Source organism: Panthera onca, chromosome B2 (genome assembly GCF_046562875.1).
Source record: "Panthera onca isolate mPanOnc1 chromosome B2, mPanOnc1 haplotype 2, whole genome shotgun sequence".
NCBI classification, from domain to species: Eukaryota; Metazoa; Chordata; class Mammalia; order Carnivora; family Felidae; genus Panthera; species Panthera onca.
Window position 1 is genome coordinate 51,147,219 of NC_138343.1, and position 24,601 is coordinate 51,171,819.

At 41.1% G+C, this 24,601-nt stretch overlaps 1 protein-coding gene across 3 annotated transcripts in view; it reads left to right on the forward strand.

Moving 5' to 3' along the window:
- LRRC1 (leucine rich repeat containing 1) overlaps positions 1–23,833 on the forward strand; it is a 133,924-nt gene extending 110,091 nt beyond the window's left edge. For all 3 annotated transcript variants that reach the window (XM_060615767.2, XM_060615768.2, XM_060615769.3), the window contains 6 exons: positions 418–536; positions 2,030–2,113; positions 11,892–12,007; positions 19,558–19,730; positions 20,610–20,746; positions 22,353–23,833. In XM_060615767.2, the coding sequence (XP_060471750.1) occupies positions 418–536; positions 2,030–2,113; positions 11,892–12,007; positions 19,558–19,730; positions 20,610–20,746; positions 22,353–22,511 (788 nt within the window). In that variant the 3' untranslated portion in view covers positions 22,512–23,833. The remainder of the gene's footprint in view (positions 1–417; positions 537–2,029; positions 2,114–11,891; positions 12,008–19,557; positions 19,731–20,609; positions 20,747–22,352) is intronic.
- Positions 23,834–24,601: the final 768 nt, after the last annotated feature.

Consider the following 24,601-nt stretch of genomic DNA (forward strand, 5'->3'; position numbering starts at 1 on the left):
ATTCATAGGTGATAGAATAAATTGTACTTTATTGTTTTTTGTTTTTGGTGAGGACGATTCTTGGAGTACAATGAAAGCCTCTCTCCTTTGTACATGATACATTTCATGTTCTTAAAGATGCATCAAGAGCTAGCTGGTTGTTTTTCTGTAAATTTTCCGGCTTTGATACAGTATTTTTATGTAATGACTTTTAAAACGATTTGTTTCTAATTGCTGACTGTTTCTGATGTTCTGATAACATTTAACTCTCAACCTTTAGTGATCTAAATGCGAATGATGTGGTTTCATAATGTGAAAAGTTGGGTGAGGAAAAAAAATGAATAAGTGTTTAAAACAAAAAAGAACAGCAGATAAGAGATACCAAGTGATGATTAGGAAGACAATTGTAACTAATGAGTTGAAATAATGCTTTTCCAGGAAAACTAAAGAAACTGTCGATCTTGAAAGTGGATCAGAACAGACTCACACAGTTGCCTGAAGCAGTTGGAGACTGTGAAAGCCTCACTGAATTAGTTCTTACAGAAAATCGGCTCCTGGTGAGTGTGGCTTGCACGTTCAAATGGACGCATAGAGTGTGCTTTCTATATGTCAAGACTTATTAGGGTAGATTCTGCTTACAATTTGGGTGGGCTACATGGAACTTTTCTCATGTTACATCTAAAAAAGGGACTTGTAAAGCAAATGCATGACATAAAGATGATTGGCTTTTAACCTGCTTCAGTGAAGAGAATGGTATTTAAGCTCCCCTTACAGAGGTTTCCAGGGAGGTGCAGAAATGAGCCACTGATGCCTCTGCCATGGTGTCCGAGGACCGCCAGAGCAAACGTTCTCTCAGGGCTCTTCGAGTAAATGGAAAGAGAGAGAGAGAGAGAGAGAGAGAAGGGGAGAAAACGGTGGTTGACCAGGGGGTGGGGGGTGGTTAGCGTGAGTGCTCTCTGGAGGACTGGGTGTGGGTCTGTGATCCTACCCCGCCCTAGAAATTGGGGATGGAGGTGGCTGCAAGTGCCCCTGCCTTGGGCCGGGCTTTCCTTCCTACCAAGGGCAGAGCTTTGGCCTACACCACCTACCAGGGGCAGTCTCGCTTGCTCTCACTTCCTGCCGCTTCCTCTGCTTTCCATCAGGCCCTCATTTATTACTTCATCTTCTCCTTTTCCTCTTTGTCGTCTTGTAGCAGCTTTTGCTTCAGTTTACTTGCCTACCTTTCTCCCTGTATTTTGTCCCTGTATTTCCTACCCTACTTTCCCTTCTTCTTTTTCCTCTTCTCTTCTCCTTTTTTATAAAAAGTATAAGTAATGTTCTTGAGGTGGGAAGAGCAGAAAAAGCATGAGTGGGTAGGACACAGAGCTGGTCGGGGAGCCTGGCCACATCTCTCCTCCGGCAGCCTCCTCTGGCGGCTGTAGTGGAAGTGACCTAACCTTCCCATCCTAGTTTGTGGTTTCAGGCTTACAGATAGTAATCACAACACTTATAAAAACGGTATTCATTCACCCCTGGCTTGCATCAGAGTGTTGAAGCTCCCCCCTTCATCAGGGTACTGCCTGGCTCCTATAGTTCTCTGTGCACCCCACTCCTCCCACCCTGCTCACCTTGTTCCTGTTCCCATGCTGCTGTCCCCGTGCCACTCACGGCACCCGTGCTCAGGGTTCTGATTTCCCCTAGCCGTCTGGCTTCCAGTCATCCAGGCCATTCTCCCAGTGTGGTTCTCCAAGGTGCAGATAGTTAAGGGACGAATCTTGAGGTGCAAATTCTTTAACACTGAAAAACATTCATTACCTCTTTACTAGGTATTTCTCTGTTCCCAGGTCTGTGCCTTTGACTTCATTTTATTGAAACATATTCCTGTTTTAACAAAAATGCAGAATATTTCATTGTACATCTTCCAAATGAGCTTTAATGTGTCTGATATTCAGGAAGAACTGCTATGTCTCTTGCTGGATGAAATTATATTCTTTAAGTCCTTGAGAAGATCTGTTTTACTGTGAGTCACGTCTCTGAAAATAAATTAATAATTAAAATGTTATTTTAACAGACCTTACCTAAGAGCATTGGAAAACTTAAGAAGTTGAGCAACTTGAATGCAGACAGAAATAAATTAGTGTCTTTACCAAAAGAGGTATGTGCTTTAAAAAAACCATAATAATTACAAAGAAATAACAGCATATATGGATCAGAAATATCAGATGTTTTAAAAGACTTAATGTGGTGCTTTTTAAATGTTACGTACTCTCATTTGTGGGCACAGAGGTGGTCGGAGGAGTTGTATCAAAGAACAATCATCAGTAACATTAAAGAGAGTAGGTGGGTCCAGATGACTCTGAGCATTGTTGAGAAAGGTGAGTTGATAGGATTTTAAGTGCCAGAAAGGGAGATTTGACGTTTCTGACTTGACATATAGAGAATGGTGACACCATTTGGGAGTTTAGCAGAGGAGGAAGTAGATGACGTTGGGTCTGAGTTTAAAGTGAAATTAAACCACTTCCTAAGACATTGGAATTATAAAAGTGGACCTTGATGCAACCTTTTTACTGGGCAGAGACTGATACTGGGCAGTGTTCATGTCCAGGTGAGAGTGAGTGAACTCTTCACAAAGGCATTCACATAGAGGAACGTGAATGGGAAGCTATAGCCAGACTCTTAGGTGTTTTTTTTGTTTGTTTGTTTGTTTTTGTTTTTGCCAATGGTCCAACCAGGAGAAGAGACCATCACCATTCACTGTGGGGAGTAGTTGTGCAGACTTAGAGGCATGTAAATTCTGGAAAGGGAGGTAGAAATGCTGAGAATGAGAAGGAAATTCAGAGCAGATGCAACAGAGAAGTATTTAGTGTGATGTTTAACAAGAAGGCTTACCTTCTATTTGGAACTAGGAGAATTTGGAGATGGGGAGTACCGAGGTTGATTTTTTGTTAGCTGTTAGCCTGAAACCCCGTTTCAGCCATCCTTCTGTCCCCTGTCAAATGTTGGTGCCCCCCCCCCCACTTTTGCTAGGCCTCACATGAAAAAGTGTGGTATCGTGTGATATGATCCCTGCCCAGGCGGAGTGTCCTTCCTATTCCTGTCTTGACTCTTTCCTACATCTCCCTTGGGATGATTTTAAACCTGCCATCCCACCAGCCAGAACCTGTGGGGTTCTTATTTCCCTAGGGCCCTTCTGAACTTGGTCTGGTTTCTCTTTCCTCATCTTCACACTGTATCCTCACTATCCCAGTCATCTGTCTGGGCAAGACGGCCAACATTCCTGAGGGGAAGCATGGCAAGTTTTTGTTATAAATGCGGCCATATTCTGACCCACCCTTACTGTGAGCACCAGCGCTTGAATGAAACTGTTCCCCACAGAGAGATTTAAGTACATCTCTGCTAAGCTGGGCCACAAATAAGAGATTTTGCTCATCAGACATTTTGGTTTCCACCTCAGAGTGATAAAGCACAACACAGAGCTGATATTCTGAATGTTGATTTTACTCTTGTTGAATGAATGGGTAATAGACCAGACCCGTAGTCACGTGGCTAGAGAAGTAGGAAAGATTTAATACTTGCTTTCTCAATGCCACATACTGTAGCCAGAGTTCTCATGTTTGTTGACTCACTGAATCTTTGTAACAGGTGAGATCATGAGAGAAATTTTCTCATTTTAGAGATAAAGAAACTGAGGCCAGTGAAAACTTTTCCTTAGCAAGCCTCACGTAGCTAGGAGTTGGTAGAATGGACACTATAGATGTGTCCTGACAGTGAGCCCACTGCTTTTGCACAGGCCAAGAAAGCATGACCACTCAGGTGATACAGATTCGGTCTAGCCTGTTCATCAGTGTGCCCTTGAGTTGGTAAAGAAAGGTGAAACTATCTGTAGTGTAGACGTTAGAAAGTTAATACATTTTAGGAACACGTTCAAAGTCAGTGCCAAAGGGAGTGGTTGGAAGTTGAATGGCCATCCCCAGTAAGCTTCCCCACCCAGCCTGTCTTCCCTGTCCCTCTCTTCTGGTTCTCTTTTGAAGGAACATTCTTTACAAAACTTTAACATTTTATTTGTAAAATTATTGCTATCATTTCGGCATCCGTCCTCTTTACATTCTGAGAATGAAACTTGCACTCAGGGTTCAGAGATTATGCCTACCACATGCCGTGTCGTGTGTCTGTGTAAGTCTCTTAGAACAGCTTTTCACAATGTGGAAAGTGAACATGGTGTGAAAATAGTCCTGGCTTCAAAGCATTTTAGTTAGCTGTCACGTGGTATCTGTTCTCTATGAAATTGTGGTTGGTTTTCTGGCATGTAGAGTTTATAAAGGAGTAAAGTCTGTGCCCCTTCCTTCAGGTTCGAGGTAAAGCAGAGAATGTTTAAAGCAGAATCAGCTCTTTTCTGGCACACCTTCACTAGTGACTACTCATGCAAACCTACCTCCCAGAGTAGGAAAATGCCCTGAGCCCATGTGCCTAATTCTGCTGCGGGTTACAGTTTGGTGACCCAGGAGAAATGGCTGAGTGCTTGTTGTTGACCTTTGGGGCTGAGCAGCCAGACCACTCAAGTCCTCCTTACATCGAAACATGTCACGTTGGTCTGGGCAGCACCACTGCACCATGAGTCTCTGTGCAGTGAGTGTGGTAGGCCCTGTGACCGTGAGTGTGTGTGTGTGTGTGTGTGACCGGGTGGGTGACAGAAGGGATGGGCCTTGTGCACTTGCTCTGCCTCCAAGCTTGATACCATTTGATCATATCCTATACTTTCCTGATTGGAGTCTTCCCTTCCAAAACTTGACTGCTTTCTCTTGAACAATGAAGTTGCATGCATGACCTATCTAAACTGCAATGCTGACCGATTCAATGTACATGCCAAAAATCCATAATTGTTTTAATTGCTATTGGTCTGGTGTGCCGTGTGGTTCTTCCTATTTTTTGTCTTTCTTTAATTTGATATTATTGTATATCGTCAGTTTTGTATAGCACAGCTCCTTAGTCTTTTGCAGCATTTATTTGTATTTTGTTTTTTTCCCAAATGAGGGGAAAATGTTTGTACTGTGGGTCACAATAATAGATTCTGTTTGTGTTTTGTGGTGTTATTTGTAGTAAACACTTGCAAATCAATGAATGTCTCTTATTTTCTTAATTGTTAGCTGCTTGGAAATTTAGAAAAGTCGGGTAAACTTGTTATCTTGTAAGTATTGTTCAGACCACAGTTGCATCTCTAACTTCCATTTTGCTTTTTAAATGCATGAAGATTCAAATCGACTGACTGCTTTGTGTGTTCCTCATTGTAAATATTGTACATTTTCCTCTAAACTCAGGTTGTTTTTTTTTTCAAAATGACTGCATGGCCTGGAACCTTATTTTGTTATGTGTTTGTCAGATTTGTTCAAACTATTCTCTCTCAAAAGAATGCTTATCTGTGAGTTACGTTTTAAGTTATTGAGAAATTCTGAAAGGTGTAACGTGGCAGCTCATGTGTCTTCACTAAATTCCGGTTTGTTGCCACAATTCTCTCTCTAGTGGAAAGGCTAGATGTGCTTTATTTGCTACATGTAGCATGCTTCCGATTTTTTCAGCAACTTATTTGTGTCTTTCATTTCTCATCCTGTTGTAGAAGTATGAACGCTTCTGGGAAAAGAAGTCTCCCTAAAAAGCTCATGTTTTTGAAGAAGAGACTGTGTTACATGATCATGGGCAGACAGGGAGTTGGTTTATGTGCGATCGTGGGTATGATGAAAGAGAGTCAGCAACTTTATAACATTTCCCAGCCAAATCGTACCTTTAAACAACCTGCCCCAGCTAAAGAGATCCTGGCCAGAAGAAATTGAACATGTGTCCAAGCTTAGAATCCAGTCTTTGGTCTCCATCAGGAAAAAATGAAAGTGATCTTGACTCCATCATATGTCTACAGTCACATGAGACAAGATAGGATTGGCAGATCATTCATCAGAGATTTTTTTCCCCCTTTTTTTAAATGAGGCAATCTCTCAACATTAATTACCCATACATATTGTTGTGATTTTCATAAGTATCTGTGCTGACAGTTCATTTTTGTGGATAGTTTTCTGTCTTCTTACTACCATTTAATTTAATGTAAGCTTCCATCATATTCTGAAATTGATTATTCATAAATAAAAGAGATAAGATAAAACCTAAAAATACTAGAATAAAATATAGTTGGTTATTGGATATCAAAATGGAGAAGGCATTCCTAAACTTGAAAGAGGAAGTAGGTTGTAAAAGAGACAACTGATTGATGTGTCTATGTGAAAATTAGATTTCTGATGGTCAAGAAGGTAAAGTCAGCCTGGGGGCAAGGGGACATTTATAACATCACAACCGAGGGAGGTCTCTCCTTACTTTGCTTGAAATCCTTCCAGATCATTGAGAAAAAAGATAGTCCCGCTAGGAAAAAAGCAGACAAAAATAAAAGCAAATAACCCATCATAAGAAACAATAAGTGATTCAGAGAATTAAAAATAGAAATGGCTATGCATGTGAAAAAATTTTTAGCCTCATCAGTATTCACAGAAAGGTTAGTGGAAGCTTTTTGACCTATCTTATTTCAAGATTAAAAAAAATAATAAGGATACCAAATGTTGGTGAGGGCATGGGAAAATGTATATTGTCCTAGAAGGATAACTTATTACAGGTTCTCTGGAAGGGAGTAAAGTAATAGGAAAACCTTTAAGAGTATTCATACCCATTGATTCTGGAATGCTACTTCTAGGGCTTTGCCCTAAGAAAACAATTATGGACACACATTAAAATCACGCCCAAGAAGATTTCTCACATACGTAGAGGCTCATAGGTGACATGTGCCACGCCAAGCACGTACAGGGGCAGCTAACCTGTGCCAGGCGCTGTGTTGAGGGATTTCCTGCATATTTTTGTCTGATTTTCACAGCAGTTTTATGAAGTGTGGGTGAATCGTGATCCACATCCAAGAGACTGTGAAAGTGAGACTCAGTGTAAGGAATTCACCCAAGGTTACACGGGGAAGAAATGGCAGAACCAACTAGCCATGTCTAATGTGGGAGCTTTGCGCAGTGATCTGTGAGACTGCTGGCAAATGAAATACTTACGTAATCAGTAAAAATCCTTTTAGAAGCATAATGACGTGGGAAGACGTTCTTGGTGTCATATGTAAACTGAGGTGCTGAAGATCGAGCGTTGGTCCTAATTTTGTTGAAGTGTATATACATAATCAAGTATATGGCAATACTACTAAAAGATTGTACTTCAAAATGTTCATACTGATTGTCCCTTTGTGATAGAATTTGATCTATTTTTTTTCATTGTGCTTGTGTGTGTGTGTGTGTGTGTGTGTGTGTATGGTTTTTATTTTCCAGTCAACGTAACTTACTGTTTTATAATTAGAAAATAAGAATGCCATAGCTATTAGTGGATATTTTGATGTCAGTGGCCCAATAATTCAGGAAGTCCCAAAGCCACATGATTTCCAAAATATTTATGAAATAGGAACATTCAAATAATATGCCACAGATGATGATGGGAAAGATAAAAACAGTCTTTGGTTTCTAAATTACGCATATTATTACAGCTCAAGTTATATTTTGACCAGATTTTGCTTATTGTACATTTTCCTTTTTGCCAGTGAAATGTGGGCTCCATTCTGTTACATAGAATGTTAACAGGCAGATACTGAAGGAAAATGAAAGTTTCTTCACACTTAGGGCAGGCATTCAGAAAGTGGAATATAGGTAGACCAAGGGTGACTAATAGAGGCTTTCACTTTGAATCTCTGAATGTGATTATCTCCTCTAGAGTCATGTCACCTGTAGGTAGTAGTTAATATGTAGTGAAGGCTGACCTGGCTAAAGGTTTGCTTGGTGAAGTGCAGGTCCCATCTCCTTCAGATGGATTATATCGGATCCAAACAGGGAAGGAAAATATCTGCAGTTAAGAGACACGAAACAGCGAAACAGAGGTTCTCAGCTACATTCTGTAGTTCTCCAAGTCCAACCCCTTGTATTCTGGGAAGGTACTATTATGTGGTTTGAGGAAGTTTAAAAATACCAGCTTCCTACGTAACTGGTAATAAGTTATTTAAACAGTGACCCTGCTTCCCAGAATTCCTCAATGACACAGGCATTTCATCCCAGTGACCACTAAGGACCCTGCAAACTCTGCCTCCTGAGCCCAAGAGAGAAAGCAGAAATACATATGAACAATATGTATAACGCAATACTGAGCTCATGTTAGTGCTTCACTGGCATTACAGTCATGGTGTATTTATCACGGTGACATTCTGTTGCTGTGGTACGTGGTTGAGGGAGAGAGTTTGAAGCTCAAGTGTGTTCTGGGGAGAGCTCACCAGCATCGGTACACTTCCAGCAACTTAGTACGTCAGTGTTGTCTGCACTCGCTATTTGGATCTGGGGCTTTCGCTTCTTGAAAAGACCGTAACGCTCATGTTTATTTGCCAGCCACATTTACTAGTCCAGGTTCTATGATAGGTGCTAAATTTTATTTGTGGTTTCATTCAGTTTAGCCCTGATTGTTACTTTTGGTTAAAGACCACAGAACACATGACGGAAGCTAGATTCCAGCCCAGGTCTGTGTGATCTCAAAGCATCCACTCCATGGCACCACTTCCCTCCCTAAGGTCTATAAAGAACTGTGCCTTTTGAGTTATGGTTTTTACTGCTTAACAATTTTTTCTAAAAGCCAAAGGTTCGTGGCATGCCTTCCTGGCTGATTTGGAAAGAGGTCTCTGTGTGACTGTTTGCCTGGGACAGCATGTGCCTCTGAGGGTGATGAAGGCATCCCCAGCACGCTCTGTAATAACACTTGCTCTTTGTTGGCATTGTTTTCAGAAAACCTTAGACAATGGAGATCAGGAGGTCACTCTGCCCGCGGTGACAACCCAGAGTGCCTAGAAGGCTCTTGAATACAATTGCTTTCCACCCCTTGAGGTCTCAAATGGGTATAAGATTAGAATGGGACAGGAAAAAGAAAAAATAAATAGACTATAAGCACAGGAGACAGCTCCCACACTCCAGTGGAAGTTGACACTATTTCCCCCCAAATACTTGAGTGTTTACTTGTCCAAAACTTTTATTGCTCTAACAACGATTAGAGCCCTCTCTGACCCATTGCAATTAGTTAATTAATTTTTGTAACAGACAATATATGTACATGGTACAGATTGAAAACGTTCACATGGTGTAGTATTAGGGCCCCCAAACAGATATCCTACAGGTGGCTGGAGCAGTGGACAGCTTCACGACAAAGCGTCCCAAATTAGGATGCAGTTTCAGCTCTGTACACTGCTCCAGTAGTTTTATTTTGCCACTGTGAGGGTTGTGTATGTGAATAACTGATATCATCTGCTTTGGCTCCCTGCAGTACGGACAAATCTTATGTCTTCAAAGCCAGGCCAGGATCGTAAGGTTGAGGGGTGTCCAGCCTCAGCCTCAGGCTGATCTGGAAGACCTTCCACATGGCACACAGGCCCACCCCAGTGCAGATACCCCTCCACATGGAGCAGGGCCACGGGGGGTTCCCTTCCACGAGGGGCTTGGGTATTCCTGCCCATGAGTAGATCTCTTTTGGGCTCATCTCAGTTTATCAGAGAGAATCTAATCATGTCAATCCTCAGAAGATTCACAGTTTTGAATCCTTGCATAGTATTCCTGGGCATCTGAGTAAAACTGATGATTGATTCCCTTCCTCAAGGGAGGGAAGAATGCCAAGCCCCTCAAAGATCCTGTTGCACCCCTCTTTTAGGACATGATATGGGGGCCCTATATTTATAGAAGCTAAGAGGACACTAGTGTTTTCTAGAGAAAACAAGAGTTGTTTGGCTTTCATTGCTACACATAGAAGCAGGCACTAACTTGAAGCAGCAGCCTTTCACTAGTTAGTAAACAAATAAACATTAACTGTATAAACATGTCTAAATGAGAAAAGTTGGTAGGTAGATGGGATGGGTACGGTACTTGCCAAGCACCCTGGTTTTATGTACATGCACAAATTATAAAGCTTGGTGAAACAATCTGTCAGAGGGCCTGTATAGACCATAATTAATGAAAGAAACACAGAGAGTGCTGTATTGGTACGGACCGGTGGGTTTTGGGAAGACATGATGATGTAGAGGATGTTTAGCTAATATTGGATGATTGATAAGATTTAGAAGGACAGAAAAAATAAGAACATTTCTATAGGAAACAGTGGGACCCAAATGATGGATTTTATTTTTATTTTGTTATTTTTAAAAATTATTTATTTTGAGAGACAGAGAGAAAGTGTGAGAGAGTGCAAGCAGGGGAGGGACAGAGGGACACAGAGAGCAAGTAGGGGAGGGGCTGAGAGAGAGGGAGAGAGAGAATTCCAAGCAGAATGCACACTTGTCAGCACAGAGCCCTACACAGGGCTCAATCCCATGAACCGTGAGATTATGACCTGAGCCAAAATCAAGAGTCAGACGCTTAACTGACTGAGCCCTCCGGGTGCCCCTAAAATGATGTATTTTAGAGGACAGTGAAAGCACCAGTTTTGCTGGGATGGGAAATGTGAACACTGAGAAAGAATGGGGACAAACTAGAAGTCTTTCTACATATCTGGGTGTTTTCCATTTTAGACGGATTTTCATGTTTCCTTATGTTTATTTTTCTTTTACATCCGCTCTGGTTAAATACTGTGGTTAAATGTATTATCTCAACGTCTTTATATGAACTCCTAAGGGAAGCCATGATAAGATTGTTCATGAAGATAATTATGTAGCAATTTCATAAATATGCCTTCTTCTCTTTAAGATACATCCATACACACAACACATGTTGTTGTTCAGCTATTACTGAAGATGCAAGTCTCTTGCCCCTCCTCAAGTGGGAGGCTGTGGAGTATTTTTCCATGTGTTTGAGAGACATCAATAGGTTCCTTCATGAGCCTTTTCTTGCAGCCGCCCTGGGTGAGGATAGCGAGTACAGGGAGAATGTAGTTCTGTATGGAGTCCTGAATGTTGTTGTGTCTGAGATCAAGTTGTGTTTCCACCCTCTTGGTCCAGCTTTCCTGACCATAGGAACCAGAGCCAATTTGTTCAAGAGGATGATTGAATTCTTTGGTGCTTCTTTTCTTTTTTGAAGACTAGATCCAAGCAAAGCTCAATTACCTTTGAATCGCTTACTTTAAAAATAAATGGTAATCAAATTTGGTGTGGATACAGATAGTGATACACTTCTACCCACATTAGTTTTACCAGATTAATGTATGTATTTACCAAATTCAATTTTTGCTAAAATAGTGTTGATTTTGCAGTTGTCAAAGGAAAACGAATAATGAATTTACCAAACTAAGTTGTGAATAACCAAAAGCTATTAAAAGATGTATGGTGCAAATTAGTGTACTGTGTCATCTATCAGGTGTCTTTTTTTCCCCCCTCCCTCCCTTCCTCTCTTTCTCTCTCCTCTCTCTCTCTCTCTCTCTCTCTCTCTCTCTCTCTGTTTCTTAAATGAACTGGAACACTGGGAATACTAAATTTAATATAATGGGCAGGTCTTCAGAGGGGTGTATATGGATCATCCTTGGCCTTATTTTTGAAACTTAGAATTTTCAGTCTCCCATATTACCGAACAATAATTGTTTGGACCTGTGTGGCTTAGTTAACATATTTAAAAGACGCGGTTGCATTAGATAGCAGTGGAAAATGACTTGCATTTCAGAGTGTAAGTTTTGAACCGTCCTGTTTCTTTTCGTGATTTAATTTAGACTCTGAGTTTCATGTATTGCAGAGATTTTTAGGACCTTATTGGACTACTTAGTACTTTGTATGATTTAAATTAATCATAGTTGGTCATCAGTGTCATTTTATGCATCCTTCTCATGCCATTTGATAAACAAGATACTCCACTCACACCACCATCTTCCAAAAAAACCTGGAAAAAAGGCCTGTATTTTCTTTCTCATTGTAGATTGGCGGGTGCTGCAGCCTCACCGTGTTCTGTGTGCGTGACAATAGACTGACTCGGATACCTGCAGAGGTGTCCCAGGCAACAGAGCTTCATGTCCTAGATGTGGCAGGGAACAGGTAAGCATGTCCTGGTTTGCTTTATTTGAGAAAAAGAACCAAATGTTCATGCACCCCAACCCTTGCCATCTTGCCTTTGCACCGTCTTCTAGAATATATACCGATGAGTCGAATGACCCAGGGCCCAGGAAGTTGTTAGTCTGAGAGCAGGGACAATGGATCATTGGACAGATGAGGGACAGCCTAAGCGTGGGGCACTTTGAAGTTGAAGTGGACACTTTTGTGGAAATGCTTCTCAGAACAGCAGTATGGTGATGTAAGGGAAACAGCACTGTCTGAGACCTGGGATACTTCGGTTTTACTTCAGCTTTTATAGCTAGCTTTTGTATGTCATCGTGAGCCTCTGAGTTTCCTCATCTGAAGAATGAGCTTGAATGAGTTTGAACGAGATTTGAACCAGGGATCTTGATGTGCTCTGCTGGTGATTCTGAACCCCCTGAAATTGTAAATAAAATTGTATCCAGGGATGCTTTTCCGGCCAAAGGATAACACAGCTAATGTCAGAATCACCAAGTGATCCATCGTCTGTGATAAAGTGAAGAGCCACCTGACGAGTGTCCCCAAGGTCACAGCAGTGCATTTCTCAAGTTCTGGGGTCAGAGGTCATGGTGGACTGCTCACTGGTTTCTGGAATATGCCTTCTCTTCACCTTTGTAAAATACACATTTGTTTCAGTCATTCTGTACTAGTTTGATCACCTCGGATGGTACACGTGCTTTCTTTCCCCTGAGCCTAGACCAGCTACTCTTTCTAGCTGGGACCCCCTTCTCTGGCTCCCACTTGTATCCCTCATCACTCATGCTTTCATTTTCACCAGGGAGCCTTCTTCTCTTGGAGCCTGCTTTTTTTTTTTTTTTTTTTTTTTTTTCAATTCTCCCTGACATAGCACTCAGCACCGTATGATAAATGTGTGTGTAACCATCTAAACCTAATAGTGCCTGAAGTTAAATGTGGCACCTGCGTCACTGTGCCATTTATCCCTGCACAGTGCCTGGTACTTAACAATAAAAGCCTGGTAAATTCTTGTCGCCCAAATGAAAATGTTAAAAATGTTAGTTTTGTAGAGTGAATAGTAGGCCACTGCGAAATGCCTCGTGTCACAGGCTTCATCACCAAAGGAATTTAAAAAATGCTTTTGAGTATTACATAGTTAGATGGGAGAAAAAGTGCTCAGCCAGGGGAAAATGATCACCAATTCTGAATGGTAGATAGCAGCAGTCTGAAGAGTGTTTGGAGGATGGTGTGCTAAGTGCTGATTAGCTAGTCACTGAGGTCAGGCACAAGCCACTATTTTTCATTCTGGCTAATCCATTGTAGATAATGGTGCTAATAAATTGCAGGACACAGTAGGCCTCAGGGAATGCTCACCGTTTTCAAGTTAAGGCTTTCAGGACATCTTGATAGATTCTTAAGACCACTGACCGGTTACTGGAGACTCGGGATTAATTTGAGTTGAATGTTGACTTTCTGCTGGACTGAGTCCCACGCACAGTGTAGAGCTTGGGAAGGGTGGTTCTTCCCCCACCTCCAGCAGCAGGAACTCGGTGACTCCAAACCTTCCCGGATTCTTGTCACGCTGGCGAGCATGAATTTACATCGCTAATTCTTGAGCAGAATGATGGCTCTCATGTCTAAAAACTGCTCTTCACAGGAGTGAAGGCTCTATTCTCTAGTTCTCAGGAGGGAAAGTTAAATTTTTATTATGTTTGGGCTGGGGTGGAGAAAACCTCATTAAAAAGTGCACTTACATAGCTGTCGGCTGAGTCAGTGAAGTGTGTCTTTTAGCCCATGTATATATGGATTCATAACCAAATTTTAAACCTATTAAAATATTTAATTACTACTTATTTTAAGTATTAGTATAGAAACTAATAAAAAAAAAGGCTACAATGTCAGCTTTTCAGCTTGCAGAAACGTTACACCATGGGAAATCATGCCACATAGGACAGAAGTTTTTGCCTCTTCTCTCAAGCATATAAAAAAGCAAATGGCACAGAGACTGCATGTTAGTTTCCACAAACTTTCTTTGACAAGTTTGATGGAATAACTATAAAATGCCACTGGGAAACTAAGTATCCAATCTTGTACAGTAACAGAGAAGATGCCTTTTATCATCAGCTACCCATGGACACAGAATACACATTTCCTTAATTCTTACTCTTTGCCACAGGACTGTCCACCAACTACCCAATATCTCTGGTATTTTGAGGATCTCTGAGGAAGAATACTAAAATACTAGAAACAGTGGAGGTCAGTGGGGGAATAGTTTGTACCTTTGAATTTTATAATCCAAAAAATTAAATTTAAAAATACTAAAACAGGGGTACCTGGGTGGCTCAGTCAGTTAAGCGTCCGACTTTGGCTCAAGTCGTAATCTCACGGTTTGTGGGTTCAAGCCCCATGTCGGGCTCTGTGCTGACAGCTCAGAGCCTGGAACCTGCTTTGGGTTCTGTCTCCCAATCTCTTTCTCTCTCTGCCCCTGCCCTGCTCATGTTCTGTCTCTCTCTCTCAAAATAAACATTAAAAAATTCAAAAATACTAAAACATTACCTCACAGTTGTTAGAATGGCTGTTATCAATAAGACAAGAGGTAACAAGTGTTGGTAAGGACTTGGAGACAGGGGAACCCTCTTGCTCCATTGATGGGAATGCAGATTGGTGCAACCACTAGGGAAGGCAGTGTGGAGGTTCCTCAAAACATAGAGGAACTACCCTATGATCTGGCCATCCCATTCTGATGTATGTCCAAGGGAAATGAAAACGGGATATCGAAGACATATCTGCACCCCCATGTTCATTGCAGCATGAGTCACAGTAGCCAAGATATGGAACCAACCTAAACACTGTCAGCAGATGAATGGATAAAGAAGTGAGAAGGAAGGAAATCATGCTATTTATGACATGGATGGACTTTGAGGGCGTTATGCTAAGTGAAATAAGTCAGACAGAAAAAGACAAATACTATATGATCTCACATGTGAAATCTAAAAACAGCTGAACTCATAGAAATAGAGAGTAGCATGGAGGTCATCAGAGGCTAGGGGTAGGGGAGGAAGGGAGGTGTTGATAAGTGAGTACAAATTCCCAGTTATAAGATGAATAATTTCTGGGGACCTGGTGTCTATCATGGGGACTGCATTTAATAATACTGTATTATATCCTTGAAAGTTGCTAAGAGAGCAGATCTTAAATGTTCTCACTACACGCACACACACACACACACATGCACACGCACACAAGGTGGTAGTTATGCAACTGGATGGAGGTGTTAATTAACCCTACTGTGGTAAGTCCCTGGGGAATATATGAGTGTATCAAATCATCCCAGGTACACCTTAAAGTTGCACAGTGTTCATGGCAATTATAGCTCAGTAAAGCTGGGAAGAAATATTAAAAGACAAAACACAACCCGGCAGTGTGGTTATACCGTGGAGTACTAAGCACTTAAAAGGATGAGATGATCTCTCTGTGTAGTGACACAGGAGGCCCATGGTACTGAGTAAAAAGAGCAACTGTTGGGCATACGTAGTACTCTCATTTTTGTTTTTAAAACAACATATCTGTGCAGTACACCCAAACATCAATACCAGTTCCCCTAGAGGAGGGGTGGAGCCCTGAGGTCACAGGGGGCTTGCCCTTTAGATATTTCAGTTACATTTTCCTACCGATTATGTTCTGTGTATCTTTAAACATTTTTGGAAACTCTGCTTAAAACTAAAAATTCCAGCAGGAGGTAAAAGATGAAACATTCCATTGTAAGACGTATGCAACGATAGGTTAAGTCAATATTAAATTAACCAGTCTAACCATGTTTTTGTCAAACTTGACAGTGCAGTCGCTACAGTAGTGCAGAGATAGGGAAGGTCACTTCAGGTTGATTGGTCGTGGATTTAACTGGAAATGAGAGGCTTGGCTCATGGTGTGGTTATTCGTTTGCTTTAGTCCTTGTACCATTGATGTAAATAGTAACCACAGGCTTTTTATTTTGGGGGGATGGGGTCCTAAATAAAACACAGAGATGTGGACAAATAGGACAGTGGTTTCTTGTGTTGATTCTGCAGAGTACAGAAGGTACCAGAATAAACCAAAAATGTATTATTAACTCCTCTGGAAAGCAAGAATACACACACACACACACACACACACACACACACACACACACACACATGGGGCAGGGTGTGAGGATCTCTGAAAAAGAGCTTTTTTCTTTTTCTTTTTAAAAAAGTTTTTTTTTAACGTTTATTTATTTTTGAGAGACAGAGATAGCGCACCATCAGGGGAGGGGCAGAGAGAGAGGGAGACACAGAATCCAAAGCAGGCTCCAGGCTCTGAGCTGCCAGCACAGACCCTGACATGGGGCTCGAACTCATGAGCTGTGAGATTATGACCTGAGCCCAAGTTGCCACTTAATGGACTGAGCCACCCAGGTGCCCCCTTTTTTTCCTTTTTGTCTTTGAAACTCTGAAACACCCTCCCTGGGACGCTTGCCAACAAGCTCATGTGTGGTGTGTGCTCGGCTGGCAACAGCCATGTTCAAGCTGGCACTCTGATATTTCACAGGGAAACTGGTGTTCTAGACAAGTCACTAATCTTACATGGCTTGGTTGAATGTCATTATAAGATCTGTTATTGTAGAGTCTAGTAATTTATTTCAGCTTTTACCATGATTTGTCATCCTTACAAGCTGTTATTTATTATTGATGCTCTGTTTAGCCTTTTATTTATACCTTTGGTTTAGTACTTAGCTGCAAAGCCAGTTATTCTTCTAAGAAGGTACAATGACCAGGGGCTCCAGGGGCTCCAGGGGCTCCAGGATCCAGCTTCAGCTCAGGTCATGATCTCACAGTTTGTAAGTTCAAGCCCTGCATTGGGCTCGCTGCTGTCAGCACAGAGCCTGCTTCAGATCCTCTGTCCCTCCCCCCCGCGCCCCTCCCCCACTTATACTCTATTTCTCAAAACAAACAAACATTAATAAAAAGGTATGATGACCATGTTTGAGTATCTGTGTTTTGTGCCAGTTTTAAAATCTTAATTTTTTTTCCTTTATGCCCTCATGATTAAGAAATTTAGAGGCACTAACTGTAGATATCGTGCCTAGACCCTAAAACTTGAAACATTTCTAAAGAAGTAGGAACAGACATTCAAAAGAATTATCCTTTTGTTAGTAGTAAAATGAAAGACTTTGAGGTACTTGAAGCTTTCACAGTATGTTAGGGTAGTCTTAAAATCCCTGTCACCAGGCCAGGCAAATACATGTCTCCTGTCTTTAACTTCCTTGCATTTGAGTGTATGTGTGACAACCTTTGGGCAGAGGCAAGAATAATTTGTTGCATAAGCAGAAGAGATTTCACTTTCTGTCTCCTTCATAGACCCAGCACCTCAAGACAGTAAGTAGAGCTGTAAAGCCTCTGCTTCCTTGGATCCCCTTGGGCGTCCTTCATGGTATAAGCCCATCACTCCCCTTGGTGGATTCTGGGATTTAAAAGTTCGTATTTCTTTCTCAGTCAGTTTGGCCCTTATTAGTGAAATTTTGTAGTGTACAATACATAGAGACTTTTTTTAATGTCTGTTTTTGAGAGGGGGAGAGAGCAAGTGAGCAAGAGAGGGGCAGAGAGAGAGGGAGACAGAGAATCTGAAGCAGGCTGCATGCTGTCAGAGCACAGCCTGGTGCGGGGCTCAAACCCACAAGCTGTGAAACCATGACCTGAGCCGAAGTTGGACACTCAACCAACTGAGCCCCCCAGGCGCCCCATTCATGGGTACTTTAACGTAAGCAGATCTCATGGATGCATTCACGCTGAGGTACAATTCCACTGACTTAGTACTGCACCCAGTACATACGTGTGGGATGGACCAGCCTTTGCTGGACTAATTGTTAGGAAAAGAAACTATATTGTCGCCTGCATGACTGGTATATTGTAAATATCATGTGAAACACATACATTTTTCTTGTGAAAAGTTTGTCAATAATACATCCGTTGTTAACACTCTCGATGCATTCTTTGATCATTTTCACTTCATTTGTTAAAGTAACTTAACCAGTCTGTGCTTACATTTTATTTAGATAGTTTTATAATATCGGAGTGCAACTTCTCTTCATATCTCTACATAGAGTTCGCATTAATTTTCCATAAGCCTGTCAATTCAGAATGGCATCTATGTCTGAAAATGCAGCATTAATCTGTTGGCAAGATGTGTAGGTAGATCCCCCCACATGTGTTAACTGGAGATAGGTGTGCAATTTCATAAAAGAAAGAACCCCAGCAATATGTGCTGTCATAGAATTTCTGATGGTATTACTGAGCCAGGGATTTCTTTTAAGAAAATGTTCCTCATCTTGGAGTCCTCAGAATGCAGTCACCTCATTATTGTCCAGCTTATGAAGACCCTGCCAAGATTGTAATTTAATACATAGAGACATCCTCAGAGTAAAAATACCTTATCAAATACAACCTTAGCTTCTTTGCACCAGAAGTTTCTGGTACCTAACAGAGGTTTGGTTATTTTCATCATGCACCAGTAGGCGTGTGTTAAAGCATTGGTTTTCACTAAAGCAGCCTTTTCACCCCTCGCACTGTTAGCATCTTGGTCCTGATAATTCTCTGTTGTCAGGGCTGTCCTGTGCATTATGAGATGTATAGCAATATCCTCAGCCTCTACCCTCTAGATGCCAGCAGCACCTCCCAAAAATGTCTGCAGACACTGCTAGCTATCCCTAGGGGCAGAAGTGCCCCTGGTTAAGAACCACTGCACTAAAGTAATCTTTGGCAAGTACCAAGTACGTATGATTCCTGGTGCGGATCTTTGCTAAATAGAGTTAATTGAGTGTAGACACTGTGTCAGACATTTGTGTGAACATAAATATAAAATTAATCTTCAGGTGTCACATTACAATTTTTAAAGTGTTTTAATATATACGATCTCATTTGAAACTGAAACAATGTGAAGTGGACATTAATTATCACATAGGAGTCTGGGAAGTGGGAGCTTCTAGAACCTGGAAGATACATGTTTGAAATTGATACCTAAAAATAAGCTCCCTAGAGAAATGCAATCCAAGAGAAAAACTTTTTAATCTTTATTTGAATTGCCACTTAAACTCTTCAACATCCCAGGCATCTCCTTCCTGTCGTCTTGATTTGCCAGGTGCTACTGGAAACAGGTAATCGTCGGTGAGGCTGTTGCCATTGACTCAGTAAAAACTGCTGCTTCTGGGTTCTTCCACAATTACTCTGGCTTTTTTTCTCTTTAAATCGAAACCTCCTAGTGCAAGACTTGACTCATGTGTTCCGTAATTTCCTCATGTTTTGCCCCATGGCCAGAGGAGCTAATAAGAAAGATGACGGCAGAAGAGGGAAGCCCAGTGACTGAACTGAGGAGTCTGCTCACAAAGAATACGTCAAGGATCTTATTATAAACACTAACATCTTGTTCCATGTTGAACCCGATCCCAGGAGGTTCTTTGTAATGTTTTTATTCAGTCTGTATTGACAGGAATTGATGTCATTATAAAATCTGAGACCCTGATGTCTCCTTTTGTTTTAAATTAGGCTATTACATCTGCCTTTATCCCTGACCGCCTTGAAGCTGAAGGCTCTGTGGTTGTCGGACAACCAGTCCCAGCCTCTGCTCACGTTCCAGATGGACACAGATCACGCCACAGGAGAGAAGATTTTGACCTGTGTCTTGCTTCCTCAGCTGCCTTCTGAACCTACTTGCCAAGGTGAATTTAAGGACAATACTCACATGGCCACATGCTCCTACTAACAGGAACAGGAGCTAATGTCTATCCATACGACCTCTTACTCCCACATGCATCTGTAACTTGTCTAATATACTCCTCGGACCAGCCTGGGTGAGGTCACTGGGGGTCTCCTCTGGGAAGGCTCCTCTGCACCTTTGCAGAAAACGTACCCCTCACACCTGCTTATCATATCTGAAATTCCTTAAACAGCCTTTTGGGTTTGAACTGTGGCTAAAGCTGAAAATACAGATACTTTTTAAAAAGTTAACAGAGTCCCTTAAAATCCAAACTGATGGTTTAGAGGATTAGTACTGAACACCAATGTGGAACAGCGTTGCAGCCATTCTGTTGTTTTGAGTCATTGTTCCTTTGTGTTGTAAATTACGTGTGGTTTTAAAAAATATTCATAGTAACATCAAATTGCTATAAAAATCCTTTTCTGAGAGCTGGTTTTTATAAAAGAGACCTAGAGTGCTCTGGGAGAACAGGAGTCCCCTAAGTGGAAAGGCCCCAAAGCATCTTGCCAATCCCAGCCCTGTTAGAAGAGCTTTTAAGACCCCAGGGGAAAAACAAGGCAGAAAGTGTTACTGAGGAAAGTACTGGTGTCCCAAAGTCAGTGTATAGAAAAGAATTGTGAGAAAGGATTCTACAAATTATGATGACATTCTCTAATGAAATATTAAGCCTTAATTTAACAGATCTTTTATATGATCTCAGATTGAATCATGCATCATTGAAAAGAAAGGGCAACCCTATCCCAGACTTTTTTCTTTTCGTTTAAAATTTTTTTAAATACTGCATAGTAGTTACCAGTCACATGAACCGACTTCCCAGCTAATGTCGTCTTTGTCGTGATAGAGAACCTGCCTCGCTGTGGGGCTCTGGAAAGCTTGGTGAATGATGTCTCCGATGAGGCCTGGAATGAGCGTGCCGTGAACAGAGTCAGTGCAATCCGATTTTTGGAAGACGAGAAAGACGAAGAAGACAATGAAACGGTATGGAGGTGGAAATTGATGGCCTACCTGGAAAATAAGGATTTCTTTTAATTTCCAATTGACTGTTCTCTGCTTTGCCTTCAGCATGTAAAAAAAAAAAATTTAGAAGGCAAAACTAGATACTTCTAGGTACTGATTCACCAAATGTATATAAAGCAAATGGAACTCTGTTTTTTGTTTGTTTGTTTGAATAGTGTATACTCTTTTTCTTTATTTGTGATAGCTTCCCTTCTTGCCTGCAGTAAATTGTTGGGGAATTTTTTCTGTGTCTGTTGTTCTCGGTGAAGGAAGTCTCCTCCCCACACCCGTTTATAGGTGTACCACATTGACTCCCTTCACATCTCGCAGTGTGACTTAGCTTGCCTTCTGTGGAGCCATGCTTCTGTGTCTTCTTCACGTAACCATTCTTCCCTTCACCTTTAGGCAGAGTGCTTGTGATATTAGTTGGGTTAATTTACTAGTTTTCATCCAAAAATCAAGAAGAGATCTGAAAGTACTACTTAGCCTTACTCCATTCACACTTGAAAATGTCTCTCAGGCAGCTGACATCTCCAGGAGTCAGTGACAACTCTCGAAATCTTACTACAAGTTGACTTTGGCTTAAACTCCTTGCACTAATTGAGATTTTCATAAGCAGAGCTGAGAGGGAGTACCTGCAGCCCCCAAAGCAATGTGTGGTTTTTAAATTACTGTCTGTAGTCTTTGTTATTCCAGCTGTCACCAAATGGGACTTCATCCATTTACAGTAGTGGATTGCAAAGTAGGAATTAGTCATGAAAAAATAACTTGAACAGAAATGACTCCTCATAGCTGATTCCTCCTGCCTTGTTGGAGGGGGATGATTTCACCCGCTCCTTCATGGCCGCCAACAGTGCCCTGGCAGTTTTGTGTTAACGTACTTTAGGCTCCTCCTGAAACTCCTTGGACAGTCCATTTAAAAGATACAGATACTGTTTTATGAGCCAGAGGGCATGTAACATGTCAAATAATACATTTTTTTAAAGATTGCCCCTGCCATATCACTTCACTTCCAGCACCATAGCCTTTATTAGAAGACTGTGAACTCCAGTGGGTGATGTAAATAACACACACAGCAGCGGAATAAGAAAAGAAGCCCTTCTGTCTGTCTGTCTGTCTGTCTGTCTCTCTCTCTCTCTCTCTCTCTCTCTTTCCTTTTCCTTCTACTTCTATGCCTCCAGGGTTGAAGGAAGTCAGAACCACTTGGGGTAATAGGACATTTCAGGGATTTTAAGTTTTTGACCCCTTTATCTTCTTTCTCCGCACCCCACACTAACATCTTAATCTTTTTTTTTCTTGCTGTTCATCGAACTTTATTTTCATATTACACTAATTTCACATTTTACGAAGTACCCTTTTATTGTGAAAGTAATCCTTCAGTCTTGACTAGACCAGTCCCGTGCCACGTTCATGTTCCCTTAAGTGCTTACTGGTAAGCAGCCGATAAACACTCGTGGGGCAGGAGGAGGTGCTCCCGCCCACTCTAACTCATAGCTCCTCAGAGGTAAGGAGGCCACTGCCTCCCAGCCGCCTGCTGGAAAGAGTAAAGGCATAAAAGCAAAACATTCACTCCCCTGTTTGTTTGCAGAGAACACTTCTGAGGCGAGCCACTCCACACCCTGGGGAGCTAAAGAATATGAAAAAGACAGTGGAGAATTTACGGAACGACCGGAATGCTGCTAAAGGACTGGATTCAAACAAGAACGAGGTCAATCACACCATTGACCGAGTGACCACTTCTGTATAGAACTTCACCTGCAGGTTTTACCTCCCGTGTCTCCCCCTGCTGTTGAGATGTTCCCGTGCCCTCTGGAGGAGCCTCACGCAGTCCTTGGTCTTCCCTGGAAGGCGGGGAGGCACGCGCCACCCCCAGGCCGCCTGCCGGGGTTGCTGCTCTGTCCACGGATGTGCCTTACTGCGGTCCAGGCGCGCTTCCTTTCCTCCAGCTTCCAGTCGTTTGTCATGATAAGTAGAATACACTACTGTAAACATCTGACCTTTGGTGTTGTCTTATGTTGGGGTCAGGGAGCACAGGAAGGGGAATTGTTTTTGTCCTCCTCCCTCCTGTAAAGCGCCCGGGACATTTTTCTCTTGGACCTACTGATGAGAGAGAGTTTTATGTACGGGGAATAATTGATACTTTTTTAAAACCTTTTTTGGCAGCTCAGATGGTGTAAATTTTAAAAATTTTTGTATAGGTATTTCATAACAAAAAAAAATGTGTATTTCTTTTTCGTTATTTTATCATGGAAACGGTACATATTTTAGTATTTGTGCAGGAAGAAAAGCGCAAGAGTCCTAAAGTGTTTTCTCTTTTACCATCCACTTGTGCCTTACTGTATCCTGTGTCATGTCAAACGAGTTGCACACAGTGACGTCCTCAAGCAGTCAGATGAGACTAAGAATGTGGTACTTTTAAAGCAGTGTTGGATTTTAATCAGTAATCTACCTGGTGGATTTGTTTTTAGCCAAAAAGAAGAGTTACCACCAATTTGTAAATTTTATCAGTTGAATTTTTTTTTTAGAAAGATGAACCAAAGGATTAGACTGCTAATATTTCGTTTCTTAACACTTTTTATGAATGAGTCTCTTATAATGAGTACAGTGTCTGATTGTACCTACTTGGAAGGTATATGCCATTTGTAAAATAAAATCAGAAAAGCACAAAAGGAGAAAACTGGTTCAGGAATCCAGTGAGTAAATGAATTATGTACTGCAAAAGAAAGTATGATTTTTATTGAAGAAAGCTTTAAAAGTTTTATATTGAGATATAAAACCACAATAAAGCGAAATAACCTACAACCATATTAGACATATTGCTATCTTTGTAAGTGCAATTTAATTTGTAAATAGAGTTTGAGTCAAAATATAACAAAATATTGCTTCAAGTTTTAAGTCTGCTAATTTAAGAGGTATGGGGGTATGTTTTGGTGCATTTCTGTTGATTTTTTTTTTTTTTTTGTATAATGTGATAAAAGAGAAATGAAAATGCCAGTTACTATGAGGAAAATCACGATATTGTTGGGTTTTTTGTTTTCTCTCCATGAAATAAAATCACCCTGGAATTAACCATACAACTTTTTAAACTTATCACCTTGTAATGTTCAGATGATGGCAAGTAGCTGCATTCTTTGACAGTGTGCTCCCATCCATTAAATATCCAAACTACTGGTCAGTTTTGAGTTAATTTCTTGCCCTTTTGCCACACAGGACAGACCCCAGAAGTGCCCTTCACTCTGGCAAATAACTTCGGGTTATGGCTGGCCAACTGGACTCGTTAGCAATCTGCTTTCAACCAACCAAATACAGTATCTTCTATTACTGCTGTGCATTTACTTACTGGGTTCATTTTCTTTTTCTTTTTCTCTTTTTTTTTTTTTTTTTTTTTTTGAATATTTATTCTTGAGAGAGAGAGAGAGGATGTAAGTGGGGGAAGAGCAGAGAGAAAGGGAGCCAGAGAAGCCCAAGCAAGATCCATGGTATCAGTGCAGAGCCTGATGCCAGGCTCCAACTCACAAACCATGAGATCATGACTTGAGCCAAAATCCAGAGTGAGACACTCAACAGACTGAGCCACCCAGGTGCCCCTCATTTTGCTTTTTAAGTTGTTTGTATATACACACACACACACATATATATATATATATATATATTATATATATATATATATATATATAAAATATATACACATATACATATATATATAATATATATATATATATATATATATATATTTTTTTTTTTTTTTTTAAACTATTGAGTTGGAAGTACCATGGTGCATAAGTGGTTTTTGGGCTACTCAGTTTTTTACCTTGCTTCCCAATCTCTGGAACGTTC